This window comes from Mustela nigripes, chromosome 7 (genome assembly GCF_022355385.1).
Source record: "Mustela nigripes isolate SB6536 chromosome 7, MUSNIG.SB6536, whole genome shotgun sequence".
NCBI lineage: Eukaryota > Metazoa > Chordata > Mammalia > Carnivora > Mustelidae > Mustela > Mustela nigripes.
Window position 1 is genome coordinate 129121124 of NC_081563.1, and position 24232 is coordinate 129145355.

General features: G+C 50.8%; 1 protein-coding gene across 2 annotated transcripts in view; it reads right to left on the reverse strand.

Annotated features, from left to right (window-relative positions):
* Window positions 1-4675: 4675 nt before the first annotated feature.
* The window catches only part of PTGIS (prostaglandin I2 synthase), a 41027-nt gene continuing 21470 nt past the window's right edge, over window positions 4676-24232 (reverse strand). For both annotated transcript variants that reach the window (XM_059407209.1, XM_059407208.1), the window contains exons 6-10: window positions 21051-21232; window positions 12931-13099; window positions 11811-11992; window positions 10424-10575; window positions 4676-8073 (exon numbers count right to left, since the gene is read on the reverse strand). In XM_059407209.1, the coding sequence (XP_059263192.1) occupies window positions 7929-8073; window positions 10424-10575; window positions 11811-11992; window positions 12931-13099; window positions 21051-21232 (830 nt within the window). In that variant the 3' untranslated portion in view covers window positions 4676-7928. The remainder of the gene's footprint in view (window positions 8074-10423; window positions 10576-11810; window positions 11993-12930; window positions 13100-21050; window positions 21233-24232) is intronic.

Genomic DNA, 24232 nt, shown 5'->3' on the forward strand with positions numbered 1-24232 from the left:
CTCTGGGTGGCCCAAGTCCTGCAAAGTTGGGTTCCAGATTTAGATAAAGAACATCTAGATACATCTGGATCTTGGAAGTACAGACAGTGGGAATAGCTCTGTCTCTCTCTGTTTCCCCAGGCTCTGCACAGCATGCAGCTGAGAATTTTTACTTTCTGAATGAAAAGACTGTAACTATTTGAAAACATCTCGCCTTCATTTCCTAGAATTTTCTGCCATCGTAAGAGGAGAGACTTAAAAGCAATTCAGGGGAAAGTACAGCCCAGAGGTTGAGATACTGAGTCCTGACAATGTCATTAGAGTTTCTGGATCTAGTTATGCCTCAAGGCATTGCCCCTGGGTTTTCCAGCTGTGTGAGCTAGTAAATTCTCCCTTTTTATCTAACCCAGATTGAGTTGTGATGTTTTCCTTTATGTCCCAAAGAGTCCAACTGATACAATTCTTTCTCCACAAACCAAAAGTTTACCATCTCCTTATAATGTACTTACAAGAAACAGGGGTAACACAAATGAACTTCTAGGAAACAGGGCAAAAAGAATAATAAAATTCAGAATGTTTTACAGAGAAGCCCCCTCCCCCCGCCCCTGTAAGTGTTCAAGTATAACCATGTCATTTTATAGACGGGAAAAATTAACAGCTCATCAAGGAGAACAGTACCCCAAAAGTAAACCAGAGCGGGGGGGGGCAGCTGAGGGCTGGTTCCAGGTCACAAACCATATTTATTGAGGCCCTCTCGGCAGACTTCCTGCCCAGAGGTGTTGAGATTTTTTACCTGAGGCTGAGTGATACCAAGTTAACCCAATTCACCCCTATAAATACAAGTGAATCCCTTCTCAACTGTGGTAGCAAGAGATGTATCCACTTGAAGTCAGTTTTTTCTTTCTTAAACTCCATAATACCAGCTATCCCTTACTTAAAATCCCACTAAGTGTCCTCAAGTTTCTTGGCACTTCCAGGCACGGAACGAGAAGTTCCCCTCTCCCCTCTCCCTCACAGACCCCTGGGAAGGAATAACTGCTTTATGAGGTAGTTACAGGGACACCCAAAGGCTCAAGGGAAATCATTGACATCTCTGAGTGGATGTCACTCAGGACAACTCCTCTTTGCTGTGGCCTTGCCCAAAGTTCCAGCAGCCCCGGGGGATTTTCCATCAGCTTGGACTCCAGTCTTCTCGCCTGCTTCTCTTTTGTCACACCCAATAATAATAATCATAATCACAAATAAAAGGAGGCTCATGGTAAAATCTCCCCCCCCAGAGTTGCTGGGGAGTCTGAGATAATACATACATAGTGCTTAGCACCCATGCCTAACACTAGGAAGTGCACACTCATATAACATAGTAGCAACAGCCACAATAGTAACGGCCAACACTGAGTGGTTACTCTATACCAGACACTGTACTAAATGCTTTGCATGTATCTGACCTCATTTAAGATTCTTTCAAGCTCTCTCACCCTTGGGCTGAATATGCTAATATAAAGACCTACTTGCTGTTGGATGGTCCTTGAGTGACCAGATGTCTGATTCTAGTATCCATCCCATTCTACTCTAGCCTGATGAACTTCATCAAGCCCTGGGTTTCCTGGGCCAGCTTCCTGGTAAAGGGTGAGCCTGGTTTTCTTACCAACTCAAATATTTATCTGTTCTTCTTCCATCTTTTGCCCACTACCTACCCATCAGTCCAGCCATCTATTCAACCATCCATATACTATCCAACCATATAGCCATCAAATTATCCAACTGTACACCCAACCATTTATCTACCCATTTATCTACCAATCTATGTACCCACACAACCATCTTTCTTTCCATTCATTTACATATTCTATCCACTACCCATCTTTCCACCCATTCATACACCCTCCAACCATTTATCCATCCACTACCTATTCATTTATTTACCCATTCATCTACCCACTCACCCATATACCCAATTACCTACCCACCTAGTTACTCATTCACTTATCCATCCACCTATCCATGCATCTACTTACTTACTCATTCCTCCCCCCACACAGTTATCCAGACCAAATACTCATGCATCTGTCCACCGCTCACCTACGCCCTCATCTGTCCGCCCATCCGTCCACCCACCCACTCACTGGCCATCACTCTCTTGGCCACCACTCACTCATCTTCTACCTACCATTTTAGAGTTTGTTATGACATGTATTGCTCTGTGGTAAGCTCCAGCTCCCTTTCTGGGAGGAAATATGGGTGCCCCCGAGGGTCCCACAGAAGGAGATAGGTAAACCTGCACATAGTCCATCAAACCCTTTTGTAGCCTGGACTTTGCCAAAGCCATCGACTCCCAGGGTCTGCAGCCAAAAAATGATGAAACACAGGGCATGGATGGATTGAGGCATGAGCTTCCAGCAAAGCAATTAAAAGTAAAGTAATATTTCTTCCCCGCAGATGGCCTGGGAACTCCAAGATGTGATGGAAAAGGAGCAAGTCAGCAAAAGGAGGAAATCAAAGCTACAGAGATTGGGAGCAAATGAACTGATTCCTGTAAGATAACATTTCATTGACGTCTAGCTCCCCTGCCCTTTGGGAACTGATATCTTTTCTACCTTCTCTCCACTGCCCTTGTCCACCTCTTCCTGGTCTCATCTGACTCCTCTCTGATCTTCCTCCCCTAGTTTTATCCTTCCTCTAACCCAACCTCCCCACAGCTACCGGGGTAGGCTTTAAACAGAAGTCTGGCCATGTCACTCCCCTGCTGATAAAGCTTCATGACTCCTTGCCATCCAGGATGAAAGACAAACTCGCCCACAATGAGGAAAAGACCACTTGTTCACTTAGTGTGTATTTCCTGAGCACCTACTATGTGTCAAGCTTATGTTGCATGCTGGGAATGAGGGGGTGGTTAAGCTAACCTTCCCTCCTGGAGATCATATTCAACTGGGAGGCATAAACAGAGACATTTAAAAATAATCTGATATTGATCATTGCTGAGAAGGAAATAAGAAAAGTATGAATGTCAGAACAACAGAAAGGAGGGAGGAGGGATGCTACAGGTGAATGATGAATCAGAGTAATCCGCAAGCCATAAGAGAGCAAGGGGAAGGGCATTCCAAGCTAAAGGTAGAAGGGAGAGTAGGTCCAAAGGCCCTGGGGCAAGAGGGTTGAAGGAGATGGAAGGTGGTGGGTGTGGCCATAGCAGACTAAGTGAGGAGGGCAAGAGTGGTCCAAGAGGGACTAGGAGAGAAAAACAGAGAAGGAGAAAAATAACGTAGGTGAGGCCTGTGGAGCGGTGTTTGGATTTTATGTCAAGAGCCTTGGAGAGTCTTAAGCAGGGAATAGCTGATTTGATTTTTACCTTTAGGATGTAAAAGGGTATTTTAAAGACTTCTGAGTTCTCAGTTTCTGCTGTGGCCTCAGTCTTCACTCTGAGGACAATCGTGACAAGACCCCTCCCTCAAGGGAGAGTGACGGCCCCTCTGACACAGGGCCAGCCCCAGATGGGCTTTGTGTCCCCTGCCTGTCATCCCCTCCACAGAGATGGGGAGACATCTGATGGCATTTTGGGCTTGGGGAGACAGTTGCTAGAATTCTGAGTATTTCCTTCTTTCTCACATAGAGCAGGTCCTAGGGGAGGTCCCAGGGTGAGAGGACAGCATGCCACCAACTCTCCCCACTCGGCACCATCTTTCTCTCTCTCTCTCTCTCACACACACACACACAGAGAAATGCCGGAGTGACCAGAGGGGAGGGGAGCTACCGCACCACCTCTGGTCTCCTGTATCTGGATGGAAGGGCAAGAACTGTCTGCTCTATTGAATGGAAACATCTCATATGTAAAAAAAAATGTCACTGTCTTACTTGAGAGGTCTATCACAGCCAAGTTCAATCCCACCAGACCTGCCTCCATGCCCCCTTATAAACGAGGAACCTGATGCGAGGGACATTTACCTTGGGGAATTACCTTTTCATCTAAGACTGGAGAGAAAAAAACAATTTTCTTTTTATCGTCCCCAAATCTAATTTATTTCACCTCTTCATTTTTGTATTAAAATAAATGCAGGGACACCTGGATGGCTCAGTTGGTTGAGTGTCTGCCTTCGGCTCAGGTCATGATCCCAGAGTTCTGGGACAGAGCCCTACCCCAAGCAGGCCACGGGTCACATGGTCCCCCAAGCTGCCTTCTCAGCGGGGAGTCTGCTTCTCCCTCAGCCCCTCCCTCTGCTCATGCACTCTTTCAAACAAATAAAATCTTTAAACAAAACAAAACCCCAAATACATATGTTATTGTGAAGGACAGAGAACATCCAGTGAATTTTTCAGACGATTTTTTTGTTTGTCTTACTTTGGGTTGTGAGCCTCCTATCCCAAGGTCCTCTATGGGCATCTGGGCCCTCTCTTGCCTACAGGAGGACTGTTGATAGAAAGATCCCAAACACAGTCTCAGGAGGCAGAGAGGGCTGCCCTCAACTCTTGTGGCTACTAACTAGCCACGTGATCTTGGGCAAGCCACGTCGCCTCTCTGACCATCAGTTTCTCTATCTTTTAAAAATGGGTCATAATATACAGAGGAACGCTTGCCCTGCCACTGGATTCGAAAGGCCCTATCCCAAAGCAGGCATACCGTGGGTCCTCTGTGCTCCCTTCCCAGAAACCAGCCTTGACGTCGCGGACATGGCCGACTGTCAACCTGAATCACACTCAGAGGCAGTTCCATAAACAAGGATGGTTTAATACATCTCAGCATTTTTCCGTTCATCGAGATTATATGAAAATAGAATTCTTTATTAAAACAGCAAGGCATAATCATGACTGCTATCCCCACCCCAAAACACTGCACGGCGCGCGCACACACTCACACACCACACACACCAAGATCAAGGACTTTGGCAAGACACTTGAACTCCCGGAGCCTGTTTCTCCATCCCGAGAATGGGCAGGTGGGCAGGTGGGCCGTTCCCAGCTCGCTGTGGGCGGGGCCAGCCGGCTGCTGCTGGAGAAGGGGCGGAGCTCGCTTCCTCCTCTTCCAGCCAGGGATGGTCAGGGAGAAGGTCCGGGGTGGTGCCCACCTCGCTGGAACACGCCCGGCAACGCTTGCTTGTCTCATTTTACAACGGAGAAGAGCCAGGGTTCAGGCTCTGAGCCTCGGCGACAGGGGCCCAGAGGCCCTTCCACCGTTCCCCACCGCCTCCTCCCCTCCCGCCCCCGCAAATGTATTTTTCACAGCCACTTTCTATTTTTGGCAGCGAGTGATACATGTTGTCCTTTACTGGCTGCGGTGGAAGAAAGTCCCCCCTTTTAAGCAAATTTAAAGTTGAAACAATGAGTCTGTTTTAAAGGAAACTATCTGGTAAACAACAATACGAAATAGAATACAGACAAAATAATGCCAATGGGAAGGAAACGCTTCATCGGGTCCGCCTAAGAGCATTTCTGACTTGCCTCCTGCACCTTTGTGGTTCTAAAGCGAAGTCTGAAGAAATACAATGATGTCCCGGTACCTTCCTAACTAACCTGCAGCAAGGAGCTAACACATGCATCCTCCCCTCTTTACTCTATTATCTTATATTGATGTTTTTTTTTCTTGAAAAGAAGGGTGGGTGGAGGGAAGAAAAAAGGAAAAAGGATTAAAACAAGGCAGGGCTTAAAGCATCGGCTCCCAAGCTCTGCTTCAGTATCTCTGGTACCAGCTGGGGCCGCCTGGTGGGAGAACCATCTCTTCCTAATGTCTGTGGCTCCAAGGAGGCACCACCTTTAAAAGGAATTGGCCTTTTTGGGAATGTGGGTGAGAACCTAGTCCCCGTGATAGGGCAGCCGGGACTTGGCGGTGGGGGCAGTCATAAGGGCTTTCCCCCAGCGCACCAGGGTACAGCCCCGCACCAAGAGACCTTCCTGCATCTATTTCTGCCAGCCTTTTCCTTCCCTTCCAAGCCAGGAGGCGGCAGCTACGGTTGCCATGGAAACCGGCTCTGTCCTCCCACGGAAGGCTGCCAACCCTGATTTCCTGCAGAGTTAAGAAGCAGGCGGCAGTGGGGGTCACCCAGGCGTGAAGATGGGTTTCCCTGGGGATATCCTGCCTCCTGCCAATCACAGCGTCTGTCTGGGAATCCTGGAGGTGCCTGGAGGCTGAGGGCCAGGGAAGCCCCCAAGCCCTGGCGGGGCTCCGAGCAGAGACTGGCCCCTGGACCGTTCTGAGATCTCCCGTCCTCTCCTCACTCCAGCTAGAGCTACAGGGGCCGAGCTACGCGTGCATATGCATGTCTGTGTCTCGGGAGACACTGCCAGCCAGGGGTGCCTCTGGCTCTGTCAGCTCTCCGGTGCGAATCGGAACTGGCCCTCCACCACCCGCCTTGAGCCCAAGGAACGCAGAGCTGCCCATCTACCGCGTGCTGCTGGGACAATAATTCTGCCAAATCCTACCAAGTCACATCACTTCTCTGAGCCCATTTCCTCGTCTCTCAAGAAGGTCTAATCGTCCTCTCTTCACAGAGATGCTGCAAGAAGGAGAAATACTGCATCTACTGTGCCTGTCACGGGCCTATAGAGAGTCCTCTGTAAACAGGACCTAACGTTCATTATAATATTTAACATCAGAATAAATGTTTCCAGGCAGTTTTTCTCTTTGACCTGTTTTTCTCTAAAGCCGAGGCAAAGGCAAGTTTTCATCCTTAATCTGTCTGCTCAAAGGGTGGCGCAGCCAGGATAGGGAGGGTCACTGGCCTGAGGACCAAGGAGTGGATTCCTACCACCTCCTCCAATATCACTTCTAAGAATCAGAACAGGGCTCTCAAACAGGAATGCCTTCAAGGGCCACGAGAGACTGTGAATGGAGCAGAAAAAAATTTCCACCACGTGGAAACCCTCGTGAGCCAGAATGCCCATGGCCTGGGTAAGGGTGTGGGCTGTTGCGCAGCCCGGCTAACAGCTGCCCTTGGGAATATGGGGCCAGCGCAGCCCGCTCTTCCAAGTTTTCAAGAGAAGCTGGGCATTTTAAATGAACTCTCCCCCCAGATGACATGGTAACAACTCATGTATTTTTTTCATAAGCGTAGGCCAGATAAAACAGATCTGCCAATGGACCATACGCCGCGCCTGGAGCTCCCAAGCTAGAACGTAGAAAACCAACACCTCTTTTTTTTTTTTTTTTTTTTTTTTTGCTTAACCATTCCCAGGAGCCCTGGCTGGTTCCTTCCATCAGGACCACCCTGTTGGGACAGTCTTCCTTATTCCTTACTTGAGTCTCGACCCTGGGAAAGCTCTCCCATCTGATCTGGAGGCTTTATGTCTAGAACAGAGAACTCTACTCCTCAGAGCCCGGCCTTTGCAGGGGGCTCATGATCTGTACCTTGACCTTTGGGAAAACCTTCCTGACTTTTCTCAAGCGTCACTGTGATTGGAGATGAGGGATGTGTCTAGTGAGTGGGGCGCCTAGGGAAGGCATATTCTAAGGGACTCCTCTGGTGTTGGCTAGTTTAATAAGAATTTGGGGACACAGCTTATTTCAATAGATACACCGTAAGGCCCTGATGGGCCCTTTTAAAGTCAGGATCTGCTTTGACTGGCTAAGGCCTGGACCACAGCACTGTCAAGGACTTGGCCCTATCGGGGAGCTGGGACACGGCAGAACTTCCACTTCTGCCCTGCCTGCCCCAGCTTCTGTGGCTATCCTACAATGGCGGGGGGGGGGGGGGCGCAAGGTGAGCTGGGAGCAGAGCCTCATGTGGAACTCAGTCATAGCTGCAGACAATTCATAGAGCTTTTGGTGTCCTTTTCCAACCCCCTCCTCTCAGCATGCCTTCATTCCCCTCCCCGGACACAGCCTTCTAGGGAAAAATCAGGAAAGTGCTGGCCCCGTTGGGTGGTCAAAGCTCCTGCACCCAGGGCGAACGTAGACACAGGAAGTTGGGTGATGGGGGGCAGGCTGGGTGGAGGCATATGTGCGGAGCCCCGTCTGCTCCTGGAGCTCACGGCCGGATGCGGTAGCGGACAGGCACGTCATGTTCCGGCTGCATCAGCCCGAAGCCGTACCTGCTGAGATCAAATTCAGGGATCTCCACGTTGGGGTTGATCAGCTCCAGGTCAAAGTGCACCAGCACGAGGAACACGAATCTGCAGAGAGATGGTGTTGAAGGTGTGCAGGATTGGGAGACGAGGGGGGCATCTCTGGAATAGGGCAGGAAGGCAATGGTTTCCTCCTGAGTCTGAGGCCATGTGGTTCCTGCCCAGCTGGAGTGCACGAGCCCCTCTCCGTCCACCTGACCCTGTGGCTAGGAGACCTACCCACCAGTTCTGCCCCCGGGGCTGGGAGCAGAAGTGACAAGGGTTGACTCCACACCAAAGACAGCGTGGTGAGCACAAGACTCCTGGTGTGCTCTCTGCCTGATGGCTTCATGTACCTTGAGTTGGGGCGGTGGAGTGGGGAGATGGAGAGAGCTTGGTCCCTGAATCTGTGTGGAGGGCAGGGGCTCTCACACCCATAATCCACTTAGTGAGCGGGAACTAAACCCCTTGTCGCAGGCCACAGGGGTCTGGGGGTCGTTTGTTATAGCAGCATCACCCGATGAGTCCTCCCGACTAAGTGACCCTTCCGGACTCCTGCAGACCAGAGTCCTCCTCATCCCCGGAGCCCCACCCAGCTCCTGGAACCCTTACTGTCTGCTCTGACGGTAGAGCGAAGTCCACGCTCTCGACAGCAGAGCTAGGCAAACGTGGCTCTGCCTCTTGACCCTCATCAAGTTTCCTTCCCACTCTGGGCCTCAGTTTCCCCACCTGGTCAAAGGAAGTTAAAGAGGTGGGATGGATCTGTCCCAGCTCTGAAGCTATAGGATGCTGGAGAGTGAGTTTAGACAGGGTGGGGAGTTCTGTACCCGCAGCTGGATGGGGATCCCGGCACCTCCCCTCACCCAGGGGCACCGTCACAGATGCAGGTGATCTGACCTCCGGAGTCAGTATTGGACGAACCCCTACTGAGCAGTGTTGCACGACAGTGAGGGGAGAGCAAATAACAAATTGACTGATTTGTTGAAATGCTAGGTGCCAGGCGCTGGGCTAAGCATTTAGCATCCCAGGTCTCTTTTTATCTGTCCAAAAACTTTATGAACTAGGACCTGCAGTCAGTTCTGTTACAACACTTTTGAACACGTGGGTCTGTTTCACGTGATGGATGTACTGGGGCCCCAAGGAGGCTTCAGGCAAATTTCCTATTTGCTCATGTGTTTCGTGTGCGAGAAGCACGGTGGACAATGCAAAGCCACACCCAGCTGGACCCACTGAGCGGGCATCCGCGTACCCACGCACGCACACACCTGAACTCCCTCAGAGAGCTCGGCTCCTGGGGCGGCTGGTGCGCCCCCACTGACACTGGGTGTCGGATTTCAGGGGACCCTCCATGCACGCTTCACGGCACAGCTGCAACCCGCCCACCACCCGCTTCCACCAAGCTTCCAGTGGTTTTCAAGGTCAAACTTATGGCAGCACTTACGTATTTCTCAGCCCTGAAACTCCCCTCTGGGTTCTTAACTTGCACATGGCACTTAGGAGGTTTTTTTGTCTGTCGGGTCCCAGCCTCATTTCCCCCACAAATGCTTGTGGATTTTATTGTGTGGTTTCACATGGCCATGAATTTTAGGGATGTAACCTGCAGCATCATGGCAGAACGGGCTATACTAGGAGCTCCATTTCACTGCTGAGAAAACGGAGACCAATAGGTTAATGTAACGTGCCCATTCTCTTGGCACAATGCCGGCATATTGGTAATTACAGTAATAACTAGTCCTTATTAGATACCTACAAGGAGCCAGGCAGTGGGTTAAGTACTTCGCAAGACCCAATTCCTTTGTTCTGACACCCCTGGGGTATAGTATGATCAGTAGCCCCAGCTGGACAGTTGAGGACCCAGACACATCAGGTTACCCAGCTTACGGCCACACAGGGGGCGGCACAGGACAGGGCAGATGTCCTAACCCTGGCCTGATCTGTTTGTGGCCTAGGGGCCAAGGCTCTTGGGATCCAGGGAAGAGAATTTATAAGGCACTCGGGTCCACAGGCATTAAAATAACCAAGAGGGAACAATGCCGTTTGGCCAGTTTCTGCCGAGGGGGTCTGAACGTGCAGGGCAGCTGCAGACAGACGGCAGCGGTCAGCTGCACAGAACGTCCCGTGTTTAGTATTCGGACACCACGTTCGGAGGGAAGAGCTCACTGCCAGATCTGATTATTTCAAAAGAGACCAGAAATCTGGCTTTTTATGTGAGATCTTCTGATTCTTCAAGGTTAGCAGGCATTTCGAGCACACAAATAAACAGATCTGTGGGCAGGAGATGGCTCACAGGCCCTCTGGAGCCTCTGCCCATTTTCCTGGCTGAGAAGCCACGATCTCAAAAGAGGAGGGCGTGGGCCAGTGAGCTGGGGCAGGAACCTCCCCCATCAGGCCCGCTCCCCCTCCCCGCCCCCACACTCACTGTTTGATGCTGTTAATGGCGTAAGCCTTCCCTAGGCACTGGTTGTGCCCAGCTCCCCACGGCATGCTGTAATTTTTCAGCCGCTTCCCGTCCTTGTAAAAGTCTTTCTTCTCTGACCCATCAGAGCTCAGGAATCGGTTATATTTAAATACCTGAAAGAGGAAGGAGGTCCATTTTCTGACTCCGCCCCCACAGCATGTGTCCCCGAAGAAAACTGTGTCAGGATGTTCCTCAAAGTGTTGTTTATAAGAGGAGTAGACTGAAAACATGGTAAAAGTCAATCGATAGTGGACTGGTTAAAGTAATTACGGTAGCCGTTTAGGAGGCTGAGCTTGGTCTGTGTGTGCGCACAGAAATTTTTAGACCAGTTGCTGAAGTTTCGGAAGAGCGCGTGTTGTGTGATCCTGTCCACACACCTATCTGTTCCTATGTGCGTGAGTGTGTGTGTGTGTATGTCTGCAAAGACATAAAAATAACTTAAAGGCTGCACTCCAAACCGTTGTTAGGGAACTCTGCGGAACTGGAAAGTAAAACGAATAAAGGAAAATTTTTACTGTTAAACATACGTGCCTGTATATTTCTACTTCATAAGCATATATGGCTTAGGCAGTTTAAAATTTAAAGATTAAAATGATTTTTAGAGGCGCCAGGCGGGCTCTGTCAGGGGAGCAGGCAGCTCTTGATCTCAGGGTCACGAGTTCAAGCCTCGTGTAGGGGCACAGAGGTTATTTTAAAAATTTATTTTTAAAAAAGAGGATGGCAATTTCCTTTGGTGACATTGTAGAATGGTGAGGGGAGATTGTATCTGAGCACAGGACTTGGCACGGAGGAGGTCGTGAATGAAAGGAGGGTGGAGGAAAGGGATCAGTGGACAGAGAGACGGACGGGCCAGTTGATGGATGGGCGGGGGGGGTGGACAGATGGACAGATGGGTGAGTGGATGCCTGAATAGGTGGGTGGGGGATGGGAGGGTGAGTTGGTGGACGGAGACACAGCACAGGGCCCGGCACACAGTAAGCACCCAAATCTGTTAGAAATTATGAAAATTTGACCCATCTCAAAGTCCAGGGAGAGAGAAAAGTGTTGAGAAGCGGACACTATAACGTTCCAAACAAAGGAAAATTGCTCAGCTAGCGCTTACAGAGCACTCTACGTGTGCCAGGTACTGGGAAGGCCTTTCTTACATGTTCTCATTTAATTGTCCTGACAACCCTGTGAGGCAGGTGCTATTATGAGGTCCATTTCACAGATGAGAAAACAGAGACACAGAGAGGTGACGTAATCTGGGCATGGTCACACAGCAAAGAGCAGAAGTGGGCTGCCACTCAGATCTGACTGGTCCCAAAGCCACTGATTTCCCCCCCGCGGTCTCGAGTATGTAATTTACCTCTGGGTCTGTGTAGATTTCCGGGTCTTTCTGGGGGCTCAGGAAGGGAAAGAGGAGGAGGCGGTCTCCACGTCGCAGGCTGAATTCCCGCCCATCTGCCATGGGCAGGGCCAGGTCCACCACAACCTCCCGGGTGATGAAGGGCGCGGCGGTGAGCCTGAGGCTCTCACTCAGCACACTATCTGCACAGGCAAGTACCAGGAAGGGTCAGCAGCTGTCCCCTCACACACTCACATGCCACCCTTGGCCCTCATTTTACAGAGGAAGGTGGGGGCAGGCTCAGAGAGGGTGTGTAACTTGCCCACCATCACACAGTGAGGCCACAAAAGGTCAAGTTATGAGATATGATTACTGTGGTCTTCAGAGGGATGTGAGGGTTTGGGTCTGACTCTAGGAGAATCTGTGAGGGACCAGGGGAGCCAGGGAGATACCAGAGCAGACTAGGGGAGAGCAAGGCCATCGATATTGGTTGTTTCTGTCTGCCCAGCTTACAGTCCCCATCTGGACATAGTTCCCTGGTTTTCTTCTGGGGACCATGCCCTCTCCAGGTCTCAGAGGTTGGGCTATTGACTTTATTCCCAATTCCAAGGGCTGTGTGTAATTGGCCAATCCAAGCAACCCAAATTTTTAAAAAATTGGGTTGGACTTGGTTCAGGTGGACATATAATTCAAAGACAAATTCTTGGGACTTTGGGTACCATTGTTGCAGAGAAGTGTACCCTCCCACCCTCTGCAGGCCCGAGACTGGAGCCAACCTGGCAGAGCAGGGCTAAGAGGGAGTACTGAGCTCTGTTAAAGCACCTGGATCCACCTGTGCCTGAAGCTAGCTATCTTCTGAACTTTCTAGTTAACGCCCTCAAAAAAAGTCCTTCCTCTGCTTCAGCCAGTTTAAGTGAGGTTTTCGGCCAATAGCAACCACAGACTGACTGGGTCCACGAGTCCCGGGCAGCTGAGAGAGGAGCACAGAGATGCCAGGTGTAAGAAGATAGGAGGTCTAGGGGGACCCTAGGTCAGAGGACGCCAGTGGACTCCGGACAGTGGGAGTCCGTGCTGGGAAGGGCTTAGCATGCCCACAATGACCGAGTCTTTGGGGCTAATTTGGAGGGTTTGCTTCTCTCACCAAGCACAGGCATGCTGTCCAAAACCTTCTGGGGGAGGGTAGTCATCTGCGAAATGGGCTGCTCTGCTCTGGAGAGGAGCTGCTCGAGCTCTCCACGAACAGCCGCCAGGGCCTCGGGATTCTTGAGGAGGAAGAGCAGAAGCCAGAAGGCAGCAGGACCCATATTCCCCTGCAATGAGAAGGAGCCCATTACACCCCCAACACCAGCGTGGAGTGAGAGCTGACTGGTCTGTGCCACAAACACAGCCCAGGCCAAGGCATGGAGGTTCCCACGCCTGCCAAACATCTAGGCATGACTCATGTTTATCTTTGGCTCAGGCCGTGGCCCAAATATGCTCTGGGGCTTTGGTGTAGCCCAATGTCGACCTCAGGGCTATTCCTGGCATCCTTGACCTTGAGCAAACTCATTGATCTGAGCTCACACAGGTAATCTTCATAGCTAATCGGTGAAGCAGTGTCAGAAGTAGGAACCAGGCGTATCCCCGAAGATTGTGGTTAACATCTGAGGATAACGGCATCCTCAGCCACAATACTCTGCCCTTCCCTGTATGCACGCCCCTCGCAGGACTTGGCACTTCCTCCCAGTCACCATGAATCAGTGACTCGCTTTGGCCAAAAGAATGAAGCAGAACTGACAGCACCACAGGAAGTCTAGGTCTTGAGAAACCTTGTGTGTTTCCACCTGCCCGGCTGGCTTGCTGGTCCCGCACGGAGGACGCGGGACTCACGGGGCAGCGCCGGCAGTCCAGCTGAGCCTAGTGGAGAGCAGCTGACTCCCAGCCGACCCACAGACACCGGAGCTAAGTAAGTGCTCAGTGGTGTACGCCACTGGGTTTTTGTGACTGGCTGGTACACAACAGCCAAGTGACGTGACATCCGGACATCTACTTTCAAATATCTGAGTGTTGCGTATGAAGCAAGGAAGCCGCCATCAAGGGGACCGCGAGAGCCCGTCATTTCTTGAACATAAAAATTCCCAATAGTTTAATAATCAGGAAAATGGATAAAATTTCTTGCTCCAAGACTTCAGCCTTAGCCGAATGTTTTAATATTCAGGTATTTAGCTTGTGGCTACGATGTGTGTGGGGTTCCCTGAAACGAGCTCCAGGCATGGGTGGAACAGCAGTTCACCTCGGTTGTGGGGGGACGAGTTTGTCCACCATCCCATCTCGATAACGTTAACAGTCATTACACACCATGTTTCCCCGGTGGCTCTATTACACGCATAATCGCACGCAGACAAAAGGACATTTGCACGAGGATACTGATCACAGTGCTGACGTAACAACAAAAGAGTGGAAGCGATCTCGATGTCTATCCATAGATGGATGAGATAGAGGATGATCGGTCCTCCCGATGCTGATACAGGACGTCGTTAAAGGGCAGCTGGCTTTGCATCGGTGTGTGTACGGATGGGACCGTAGCTGAGGCGCACGGAAGCGTGATGGGGACGGCGGCTTCCCCGTGCTCCCACTTGTGGGTACGTTTCATGAGGGATCATATGAAGAAGCACAGACCAGCTCTTCAAGGAGCCTCTGGGACAGAAGCGGGAAGGATGGGGGGCAGGTACTGATTTCCACCGCATCTGTCTTTTTAAACTGTTTGATTTTTTTTGAATGGATGCAGTACTTTTTTAAACCAAAAAAAAAAAAAAAATTATTTATTTTTAGAGAAAGAGAGGAGGGAGGGGCAGAGGGCCAGAGAGAATCTCAAGCAGACTCCCCGCTGAGCACGGAACCGCCATGGCGCTCAGTCTCACGATCCTGAGATCATGACCTGAGCTGGAATCAAGAGCCGGACGACACTTTACTACCTGAGTCGCCCAGGTGCCCCTGGATACGGTACTTTTAAGCAAAATAAAAATGAGTGTTTTTATAGTGATCTGCAATGACCGGGAGGAAGGCCCATGAGGCCATATTAAGTAACATTAAAAATGTGGATTTGGGGCGCCTGGGTGGCTCAGTGGGTTAAGCCGCTGCCTTCAGCTCAGGTCATGATCTCAGGGTCCTGGGATTGAGTCCCGCATCGGGCTCTCTGCTCAGTGGGGAGCCTGCTTCCTCCTCTCTCTGCCTACTTGTGATCTCTTTCTGTCAAATAAATAAATAAAATCTTAAAAAAAAAATGTGGATTTTAGGGGAACCTGGGTGGCTCAGTGGGTTAAAGCTGGGTTAAAAGTGGGTTCAGTGGGTTAAAAGTGGGCTCTCTGCTTAGCGGGGAGCCTGCTTCCCCCTCTCTCTCTGCCTGCCTCTCTGCCTTTGCTCGGGTTATGATCCCAGAGTCCTGGGATCGAGCCCCCCATTGGGCTCTCTGCTCAGCGGGGAGCCTGCTTCCTCCTCTCTGTCTCTGCCTGCCTCTCCACCTACTTGTGATCTCTACCTGTCAAATAAATAAATAAAAATCTTAAAAAAAATGTGGATTTTAAACTGGGTGATCTCCATCACAGAAGAAAACATTCAGAGCAAGGTAGCAAATAAGAGCGCCAGAGCATCGACAATGGGGACACAAACTCTGCTTTTCTTCTTTAGCTGTGAATTCCATAACAAGGAGGTACCACGTTTCCTCACTCAGTCCTCCCTTCAAGCAGGGACCATTTCCACCCTTTTCCATGGACGGGAAAACTACGCACTCCCTAGTCTCTGCTTGTGGCCCAGCACGTAGTAGGGGACTCAATGGCATCTGTTAAATAAATGTCTATGTCCCACAGCAGCCTGGGAGGTGGGCTGGCAGAACTCTGGGCTGGACCAGCCAGAGCTGGGTTCAAATCCCAACTCCCCCCTTTCTGTGATTCTGGGTGAGTCTCTTCCCTCTCTGGGTCTCAGAACCTCCTTGAGGGGCGCCTGGGTGGTGCAGTTGGCTAAGCATCCAACTCTTGATTTTGGCTCAGGTCATGACCCCAGGGTCATTAGATCGAGTCCCACGTCGAGCTCTTCACTCAGTGTCTGCTTAAGACTGTCTCCCAGGCTGCTGGGTGGCTCAGTGGGTTAAGCCTTTGCCTTCAGCTCAGGTCAGGATTGCAGGGTCCTGGGATCGAGCCCTGCATCAGGCTCTCTGCTTAGCGGGGAGCCTGCTTCCCCCTCTCTCTCTGCCTGCCTCTCTGCCTATTTGTGATCTCTGTCTGTCAAATAAATAAATAAAATCTTTAAAAAACCTCTCTCTCACTCTCTCTCTGTACCTCCCCTCTCATCTCTCTCTAAAATAAATAAATAAATAAATCTTTTTTTTTTTTTAAGATTTTATTTATTTATTTGAAAGACAGAGATCACAAGTAGGCAGAGAGGCAGGCAGAGAGAGAGGAGGAAGCAGGCTCCCTGCTGAGCAGAGAGCCCGATGCGGGACTCGATCCCAGGACCCTGTGATCATGACCTGAGCCGAAGGCAGTGGCTTAACCCACTGAGCCACCCAGGCGCCCCTGAATAAATAAATCTTAAAAACAAAACAAAAAAACCCTCCCTCTCGGTAAAAAGGGGATAACATGCTCACTCCTGGGGTGTCCACAAGGGGCCTAAGACCAGATACAAGCAACTTCCACACACCGGGCACAGACTAGGGGCTCAAGCCCCCACTGTCTCCAGTCACCCCTACACTGCCAACTCCCAAATGCACCCTCCCCCACTCTGTTCGAGAGCAAGGGGGAACTCAGGTCCAGCAGACACAGGCAAGGTCACTTGCTGTCCATCACTTAAATAGCCAGGGGAGGGTAGGTGATAAATAATTCAGCCTTGGGTTAACTCAGTGCAAAGGCCATTTTATCTCGCCCAGACAGTCTGGTGGGGGCCCCTGCTGATTGATTACGAAGTAGGTGGGGAACAGGAGGCTGCTCAGTGATCTCTGCTTTCAGGAAGAAGCTGTGGCAAGTTAGGGAGGCGGCGAAGGCTGCCTTCTGCCCACTGCACAGACGTGTGAATGTGCATGGGTGCGTGTGGTCACACTGCTACAAGAGATCTTGAATTCACTATCCTGGAAGCTGAGTCTCCTATAGGGTCTTGCCTCAGTTTCCCCAAGAGGACATGTCCATCTGGCCTCATCCCTTACCCCTGCAGCCAAAGTCCATTCACCCAGGAGCACCTGTCCTGGGCTCTACTTTTTCTGTGAATGGCGGTAGCTGGCCTCCAGGGGGCGCTCAAAGTGTGCGGAGCGCAGCTCCCAGAGACTCCCGAGTGCCACTTTGTGGCCACCTCATCAGTCAGTCCCAGTGGGGACACCTGCAGCCCTGCCTGCCCGGCATTCCCCCCTTGCCTGTGGGTAACAGCCCCACTTTCCTTCAAAGAACTACCTCTACTTCACTTTGGTCATCTGAGGCTGACCCACCTCCCTAGACCTCAGCTGTGGCCATGGGACCTGGGCTGGGCCACTGGGAGCGATGCCCTCAGAGGGGACGTGTGACCACGGCTGGGCCAGTGAGCACCACACTTGGGATTTCTGCAGGAATCCCAGGGAAGGAGAGGCCCTCCTCCGCAGGGACTGCCCAACAGCCAGGAGCCAAGGGGACCTTTGTTGCCACAGCTCGGAAGCCCATCTGGGGTTGGAGCTGCCGCAGAAGAAGGCAGAGCTGAAGGATGGGAGATCATAGACGATCTTTCTCTTCATTTTTTATGATTAAGAAATATTTTTTTAGGGTTGCCTGTTGCCCAAAGGCTCAGAGCTGAGAGGGGAGCCCAGACTGCCATGGGCCTGGTGGGCAGACCTTCATGAACTCCTCTCTCTGCCCACCCGGTCCCCTTAGAGCCAGCCCTTCCCTGTCCTGGACCTTGGATCTCAGCCCAGCGGGTGGCCCTTTAAGGCCCTGGATGCTGGAAGCTTCCCTGACCCCTCTATTATTCCTCCTGACTTCACTCCGATCAGACACCAGGAATCTTAGTTATACCGTTCTGCCTCTTTCTGCACCTGGTCTCTGGGTGGCCTCCCTCCTGGCTCCCCTCCCAGACCCCTGGCCTCTCCTCCTCGGCCTCCTGTGTGCACTCCCCCCCCCATCTTCCTGACCCCCACAGCTGGAGAGGCCCCGGGCCTGGCCTCCATCCACCCAAGCCCCCACTGTCTCCAGTCACCCCTACACTGCCAACTCCCAAATGCACATCTCCCTCCTGGACCTTAACCCTGAACTCCAGATTCTTCTTCACTCGAGGTATACCTCCCTACTGCCCGCTCAGTTCTCCGTTTCAAGCTCAGCACACCCAAAATCAATCTTCTGAATTTTCTACCCCCAGACTTGCCCCTTTCCAATCTTGCTCATCTGTTCACAGCATCTTCATCCTACCTGTTAATCAGACCTCACTGATGCCCCCTCTCAATGTCCCGTCCAACAGCAAATCCTCTTGGCTCCACCCGGAAGGGAGTCCAGAATGCATGTACTCGTCCTCTGGGCCTACCCTGGTCCAGCATCCTCGTCTCTTGTCTGGATACTGCAGTGGCCTTATCTCTAGTCTCCCTGCTTCCCCTTCTCCACTACAGCCAATTCTTAGGAATGTAGCCAGAATGATCTCCCCAAAGCAGATGGCAGGCCATGTTGCTCCTCTTCCAAGCCCTCTAAGAATTCCTTTCTTAGAGTTAAAGCAGGGCCCTGCCTGATCTGGCACCTGCTATCTCTTTCATCATCTTCATCCCTGCCTCAGGGCCTTTGCACTCGCTGTGTCCCCAGCTCAGATACCCTCATCCTATGTATCTATATGGCTCCCTCAGCTCCCTCCCTTTGAGTTTCTGCTCAGATGTCATCTTCCTGGTGAGGCCTTCCTTGCCCGCCCTATATAAAGCAGCCTCCCTTCGCTCCCCTCTGCTAGCCCCTCCCCTGCTTTATCGTTTCTCTGCAGAACTTGACTGTATTTTAATATGCTTACTTGTTTATCAGTTGTTCTCCCCCCCCAGAATATCGGCTCCATAAGAGCAGGGATCTCTGGTGTCTGCTCACTGCTCTATGCCCAGCTTCTAGAATTTTCCCACTGGCACATAGTGGGCCCTCACTAAGTATCTGTTGAATGTGTCTCCTGAGCTCTAGCTATCTCCAAGCACAGTTCCAGGCTTTGCATCATTCCTTCCTCTCCTCCTCACCACAGAACCTTGAGGAAGGGACTGCCGTTTTTGTTTTACAGTTGAATAAATTGAGGCACCAACTTTAAGTGACTGGTTTGCCAGGGAGTGGCAAAGTCAGGATTCGAATCCAGGCAGGGTGCTCACAGAGCCTGTGCCTGAAACCGCTGGGCTACTCAGCATCTTGGCCCTCTTGTCAAGACTCAGGCTCTCGAAGTGTCTTCCCACCTGCTTGGATTCTGCACGCTGCCAATGGCTCCGAGTCAGAGTATGTCCTGTCCCCAAGTCCTGCTCAGTTCTCCTGGCCCCGTCAAAGGCTCTTCCCCAGACTTTCTGCCACTCAAGCCCCCAAGCCAGTGTCCAATTCTGCTGACAGAGGTCATTCGGCAAGGGATGCCGGGGGCACTTTGGAACTCCAAGTCTCTGCCCATCAATATGTTATTAAGCACTAATGGGGCCCCAACTGCTGATTAAACCCAGCCCTTGCCCCTCGCCAGCCTTTGCCTGCAAGGACAGTTAATGGCTCTGAGAGAAAACTAAAAATAAGCTGCAAGTCGATGGGAAGGGAATTACCCGGAAACATCAGTCTGTGCAGCTGTCCCTGTGAGGAGGGGCCGAGAGAAGGAGCGGGACTCTGGGGTCCAGGAGAGGGCAGGAGCCAGGCCTCGAGAGGCAGCATCCTGATCCCCACTCTCTCCCCAGTATCTGGTCCTTTACCACATCCGTTGGCGCTGTCTTCTGTTTTTCCAGAATCCTCATCACCTCCATGGCCACCCCCTAGTCTTACCACCATTGTCTCCTTATTGGTGTCCCTGCTTCTGCCTTTGCTCTCAGATCCTGTCCCTCCTCTGCTTAGAACACTCCCTGGACTCCCAATCTCACCCAGAGAAATATTCCAAGTCCCTTAGTGGGACCCATACGCCCTCCATGATCTCCTCCCTCACTCCCAGCACAACCCCTTCCTGCTCTGCTTCAGCCACACTCAACTCCTTGCTGTTGCTCAAACACTGGGTATGAGACAACCTCAGGGCCTTTGCACTTGTGGTCCCCCCCGCCCCCGGGAGAGCTCTACTCCCACCTCCCTCCCAAGCTCCCAACTTTAGCTCTTTCTTACCAGCCAGACATCTCCTCATTCAGAGAGTCCTCACCCACCCCCTTGGCTACAGGAGACCGCAGGATCTCTAGTCATGACTCCATTTACACCCCGCATATCCACATCTAAAATCACCCTATATATGCGTTTCCTTGACTGTCTGCCCCACCCCCACAGCCAGCAAAAACATAAGCAACAGAAGCAGGTCTTTGAGGCCTATGGGAAGTACTCAAAGGAAATTTTACATAATTCTTCAAAATGACTGTTCTGCATACTCCAAAAATGTCAAGGTTATGAAAAACAATGAAAGGCACAGGAACTGTTCCATACTGAAGAAAACTCAAAAGACAGAATGACTAAATGTACCCTGTGATCCCGCACTGGCCATAGGACCAAGATGAGCCATGAAGGACATTACTGGCACAACTAGCAAAACTGGAAGAGGGACCGACTATTAACTAACGATCCCGAATCTGGGTTAATTGTCCTGAATGTGATCATTGTACTGGGTTCTGGAAGGAAAAATTCTTGCTCCCAGGAATGTGTGCTCAAGTAATGAGGGGTAAGAGCCATGATGTCTGCAACTTATTTGCAAATGGTTCAGTAAAATAATCACAGTAGGACCGGGGGGGGTGGGGGGTGGGGAGAAGGAGACGAGAGGGGAAGAGAGAGAACACACGCGATAATGTTCAAAATGGGGAAATCAAGGTGAAGTGTATGTAAGTGTTTATTAAACTCGTCGCACAGCTTTTCTCCCAGTTTGACCAAACTAAAACCAAAACTGAACACTGAATGACCCATCCTGTTGGTGCTAACGGTCTGGCAGTCTGGAAAGTCAGGGAACTGATGGCTGGGTCTGTGGTCACACACCCACGCCCACACTCACGTGGACAAACGTTCACAAATGCACACTTGTACACACACGCACACGTGTGCCTGACAGCACACACAGATGCTCACAGACACAGCCACACCTGCGCGGCCCCACTCGCACGCCCACACCCACCTGCGTGGCCCAGAGCTGTAGCACCATGGCCCGGGCCTGCATGTCCTCGGACGCGCCGGTCTCCTCCAGGAGCTGCAGGTAACTCTCCAGCCAGCTGCTCCGCTGGGCCCGTGTGGCCAGCCTGGCCGGGGACAGCAGCTTCCACAGGCGACCTTTGACTCGGCACGCGTGGTCCTTGTCCCCTACGGGGCCAGAGCACACAGGCTGGAGGTTACGGATCTCCCTCCAGCCCAGCCCAGGCCACCCAGCCCGATATCCCATGAGGCCAAGGGTCTGCTGGGTGTCACTTCTCGGGGATGCAGAAAGAGGCGCCAGGGAAGGCCTTGAAATGCTGAGCTGTTATTCCCTGTCTCTCCGGCCCCGGTGGGCAGGAGTGAAGGGCTTGGTCGGTACCACTCGTCTCTGTGTCTCTAGCACCCGGCCCGCAGTCGGCGCCCCATCAGTATGCCTTAGGTGAATGGTGCTTCTTACGCCGCAGGGGAAGGAACACGGAACACAGGCAGCATTCTCCCTTCCCAGGCTCCAACCCCAGAGCAACGCCAGCCTGTGCTCATGGGGGGACCCTATGAGCAGACTCAGCATGGCGGCATTCAGGAGACACTGGGATAATCTAACTGCCATCAGGTGGGGATAGACGGGTTTGGGGTCTCACACTCAACTACCTCCAGGGAAGGCCGGGAAGACACATAAACGAGAGAGGAGGGCCAAGAAGGGGCCGTGGGGAACAGGAGAGGCGGGGCGCCTCTTCTCGGCCTCACCGGCCTGACGGAGAAACCCGGCCCCGCATGGCCAGGGAGCCTAAGTTTTCAGAAGATGATAAAACTCCAGATGTTCATATGGAATCTCCCCATTTTTTCAGGTTACTGTCTGAGCAAGAACTGTGCATCACGCCGCAGGCCACAAAAGCATCTCGGAAGGTCAGCTTTGGCCTGCGGATCGCCAGTTGACAGTGACCATGAAACAAACACGGGTGGGTCACGCTCTGGAGGGCTGTGGTGGTGGTGGAAACCATGTACAGATCCAGATGGGTCCATAAGGGCAGACTGCCAAAGGTGTGAAGCCGGGTGCTTATTACGCATATGCTGTGTTAACGCTACAAGACGATGCTGTATTTACACGTGTGTATGCAAATGAAAGACTGGGTTCTTCCGAAATCACCCTTTGGAAAAGAGGATGTTGCTTTGGATTATTACAGGATTCCCAGGCCCTAGGAATTTCTCACAGCTGTTTGGAACCACAAAGCAGTGTCTCAGGAAGACCCATCTACCCAATGGTTCTAAACTGGGTTGCATGTTACAGGGTATTTGAAAGGGTGGAAAATGTAGGCTCAACTTATATTAAACTATGCACATATTTAAAGCATCTTAGTTACATTTTCATATACTCTGCCCCATAGGCTGTTCTTGAACCTCTAGACCCTTTCAGGAGATACACCTTATAAGTGATACACTTCTCACCTTTCAGGTGATATACTTCTCAATTTAAAGCAATGAGCCCAACTGTTCACCAACTACATTATCTCTCTGTGTTTCGTAACGTTGGGGGCCCTGGAGAATCACCCCAGAGCTTTGAAATCTCTGGATGCCCAGGTCCCACCACAGAACAATCTTGCCAGAACCTCAGGGGGTGGGACCCAGGCACGCAGAGGGTTTCAGCAGGTGAATGGAGGGTATAGGAAGTGTTAAGTGATCCTAGTTGATGCTCAGTGATGAAAAAGCTAAAGAAAGCAGAGAAATATAACACAGATTTGGAAATGACTGGCATTCTTTGAGGTCTGACACGTACACTACAAACCTTGAATATCACTGTCAACACAGCTTTTAAGGATGACTTTAGAAAGCAATGCAGTATGAAAACACAATCAGTAGAGGGAGGGAGAATATTTGTAGATCATGGATCTGATAAGGGTATAGTATCCAAAATATATAAAGAACTCCTACGATTCAACAATAACAAAAATCCACCCCACCTCTCAACTCAAGTAAACTGGGATAGCTTAGTTCCCATGCAAAGGGTTATGCAGGAATTGAATGTATTAACCTATAAAGCACAGAGAGCGATGCCAGGCATAGGCCTAGTAAACAATAGCTATATTATTAAATAAACTAATGAATATTAGCAAATTATTAGTCCATGGAAAATATATTCACATATTGTTTCTATAATTAGGAACTAGTAGCTTGTGAAATAAACAACACAGAGTTCACAGCCAGGGAGACCCAGGTAGAAATCCTAGCGCTGTTCCTTCCTAGAAAGATGATCTCGTGCAAATAATTTGGATCTCTGAGGCTCAATTTTCCCATCTGTAAAATGGAAGCAACCTAGCTCATGGGATTATCAGGAGGATATAAAAACACAGAACACACTTGGTACTGGTAGGGGCTCTGAGAGAGGGATGTATCTTTAAAGTCTTGTGTTTTCCCTTTGAGATATATTAGATTTTTGCATTAGACTCTGATTCTCTAAAATAAGAACGCCTTTCCCCTCCAAAGCAATATTCAAAGAAAACAGTCCCTTCCCAAATAATCTGGTAAATTGAATGTCCCAGAATATTTAGCTTGGGGTTCTGTGCAACTGTCCCCAATTCCCTCTTGTATGAGAAGCACCAGACTTCCACTCTGGGTGGTTCAGGGAACTTATTTTGGTGCTCATTTCACAATACAAGTAAGTCAAGGGAGGATGCTGTAGGCCTTAAACTTGTACAATGTTGTATGTCAATCATAGCGCAACAAAACAGGAAACAAACAAAAACCCTCACAATATACCCACATTTTCCTGCCCCTTTCTCGTGAGATTTCATCCTATCACAGCATATCCCGTTCTGCTTTCCAGGTGCAGCTCTCCTTCATGTGCACGCATCATTTATTTCATCGGTTCCTACCGGGGAAACTTTAGGCTATTTGCAGCATTTGCTATTATGAGCAACGGGGCAAGGAATATCTTTGTATGTTTCTAGGCATGTGTAAGACGTGCTGTAGGATAATTCCTAGTAGTGGAAGTTCAGGATCAAAGGAATGGGCCTTTCTGTTTTGATAGATTCTGCCAAATCACTCTTCCAAAGAGGCCGCACTCTTCACAAGCCCAGCAAGGTCTGGGGGCAGCGTTCTCCAGCCTCCAGCCCCAAGATGAGAAACCTTCCCCGACACTGCCACCTGCTGCCCATATTGGGAAATGCAGCCCTC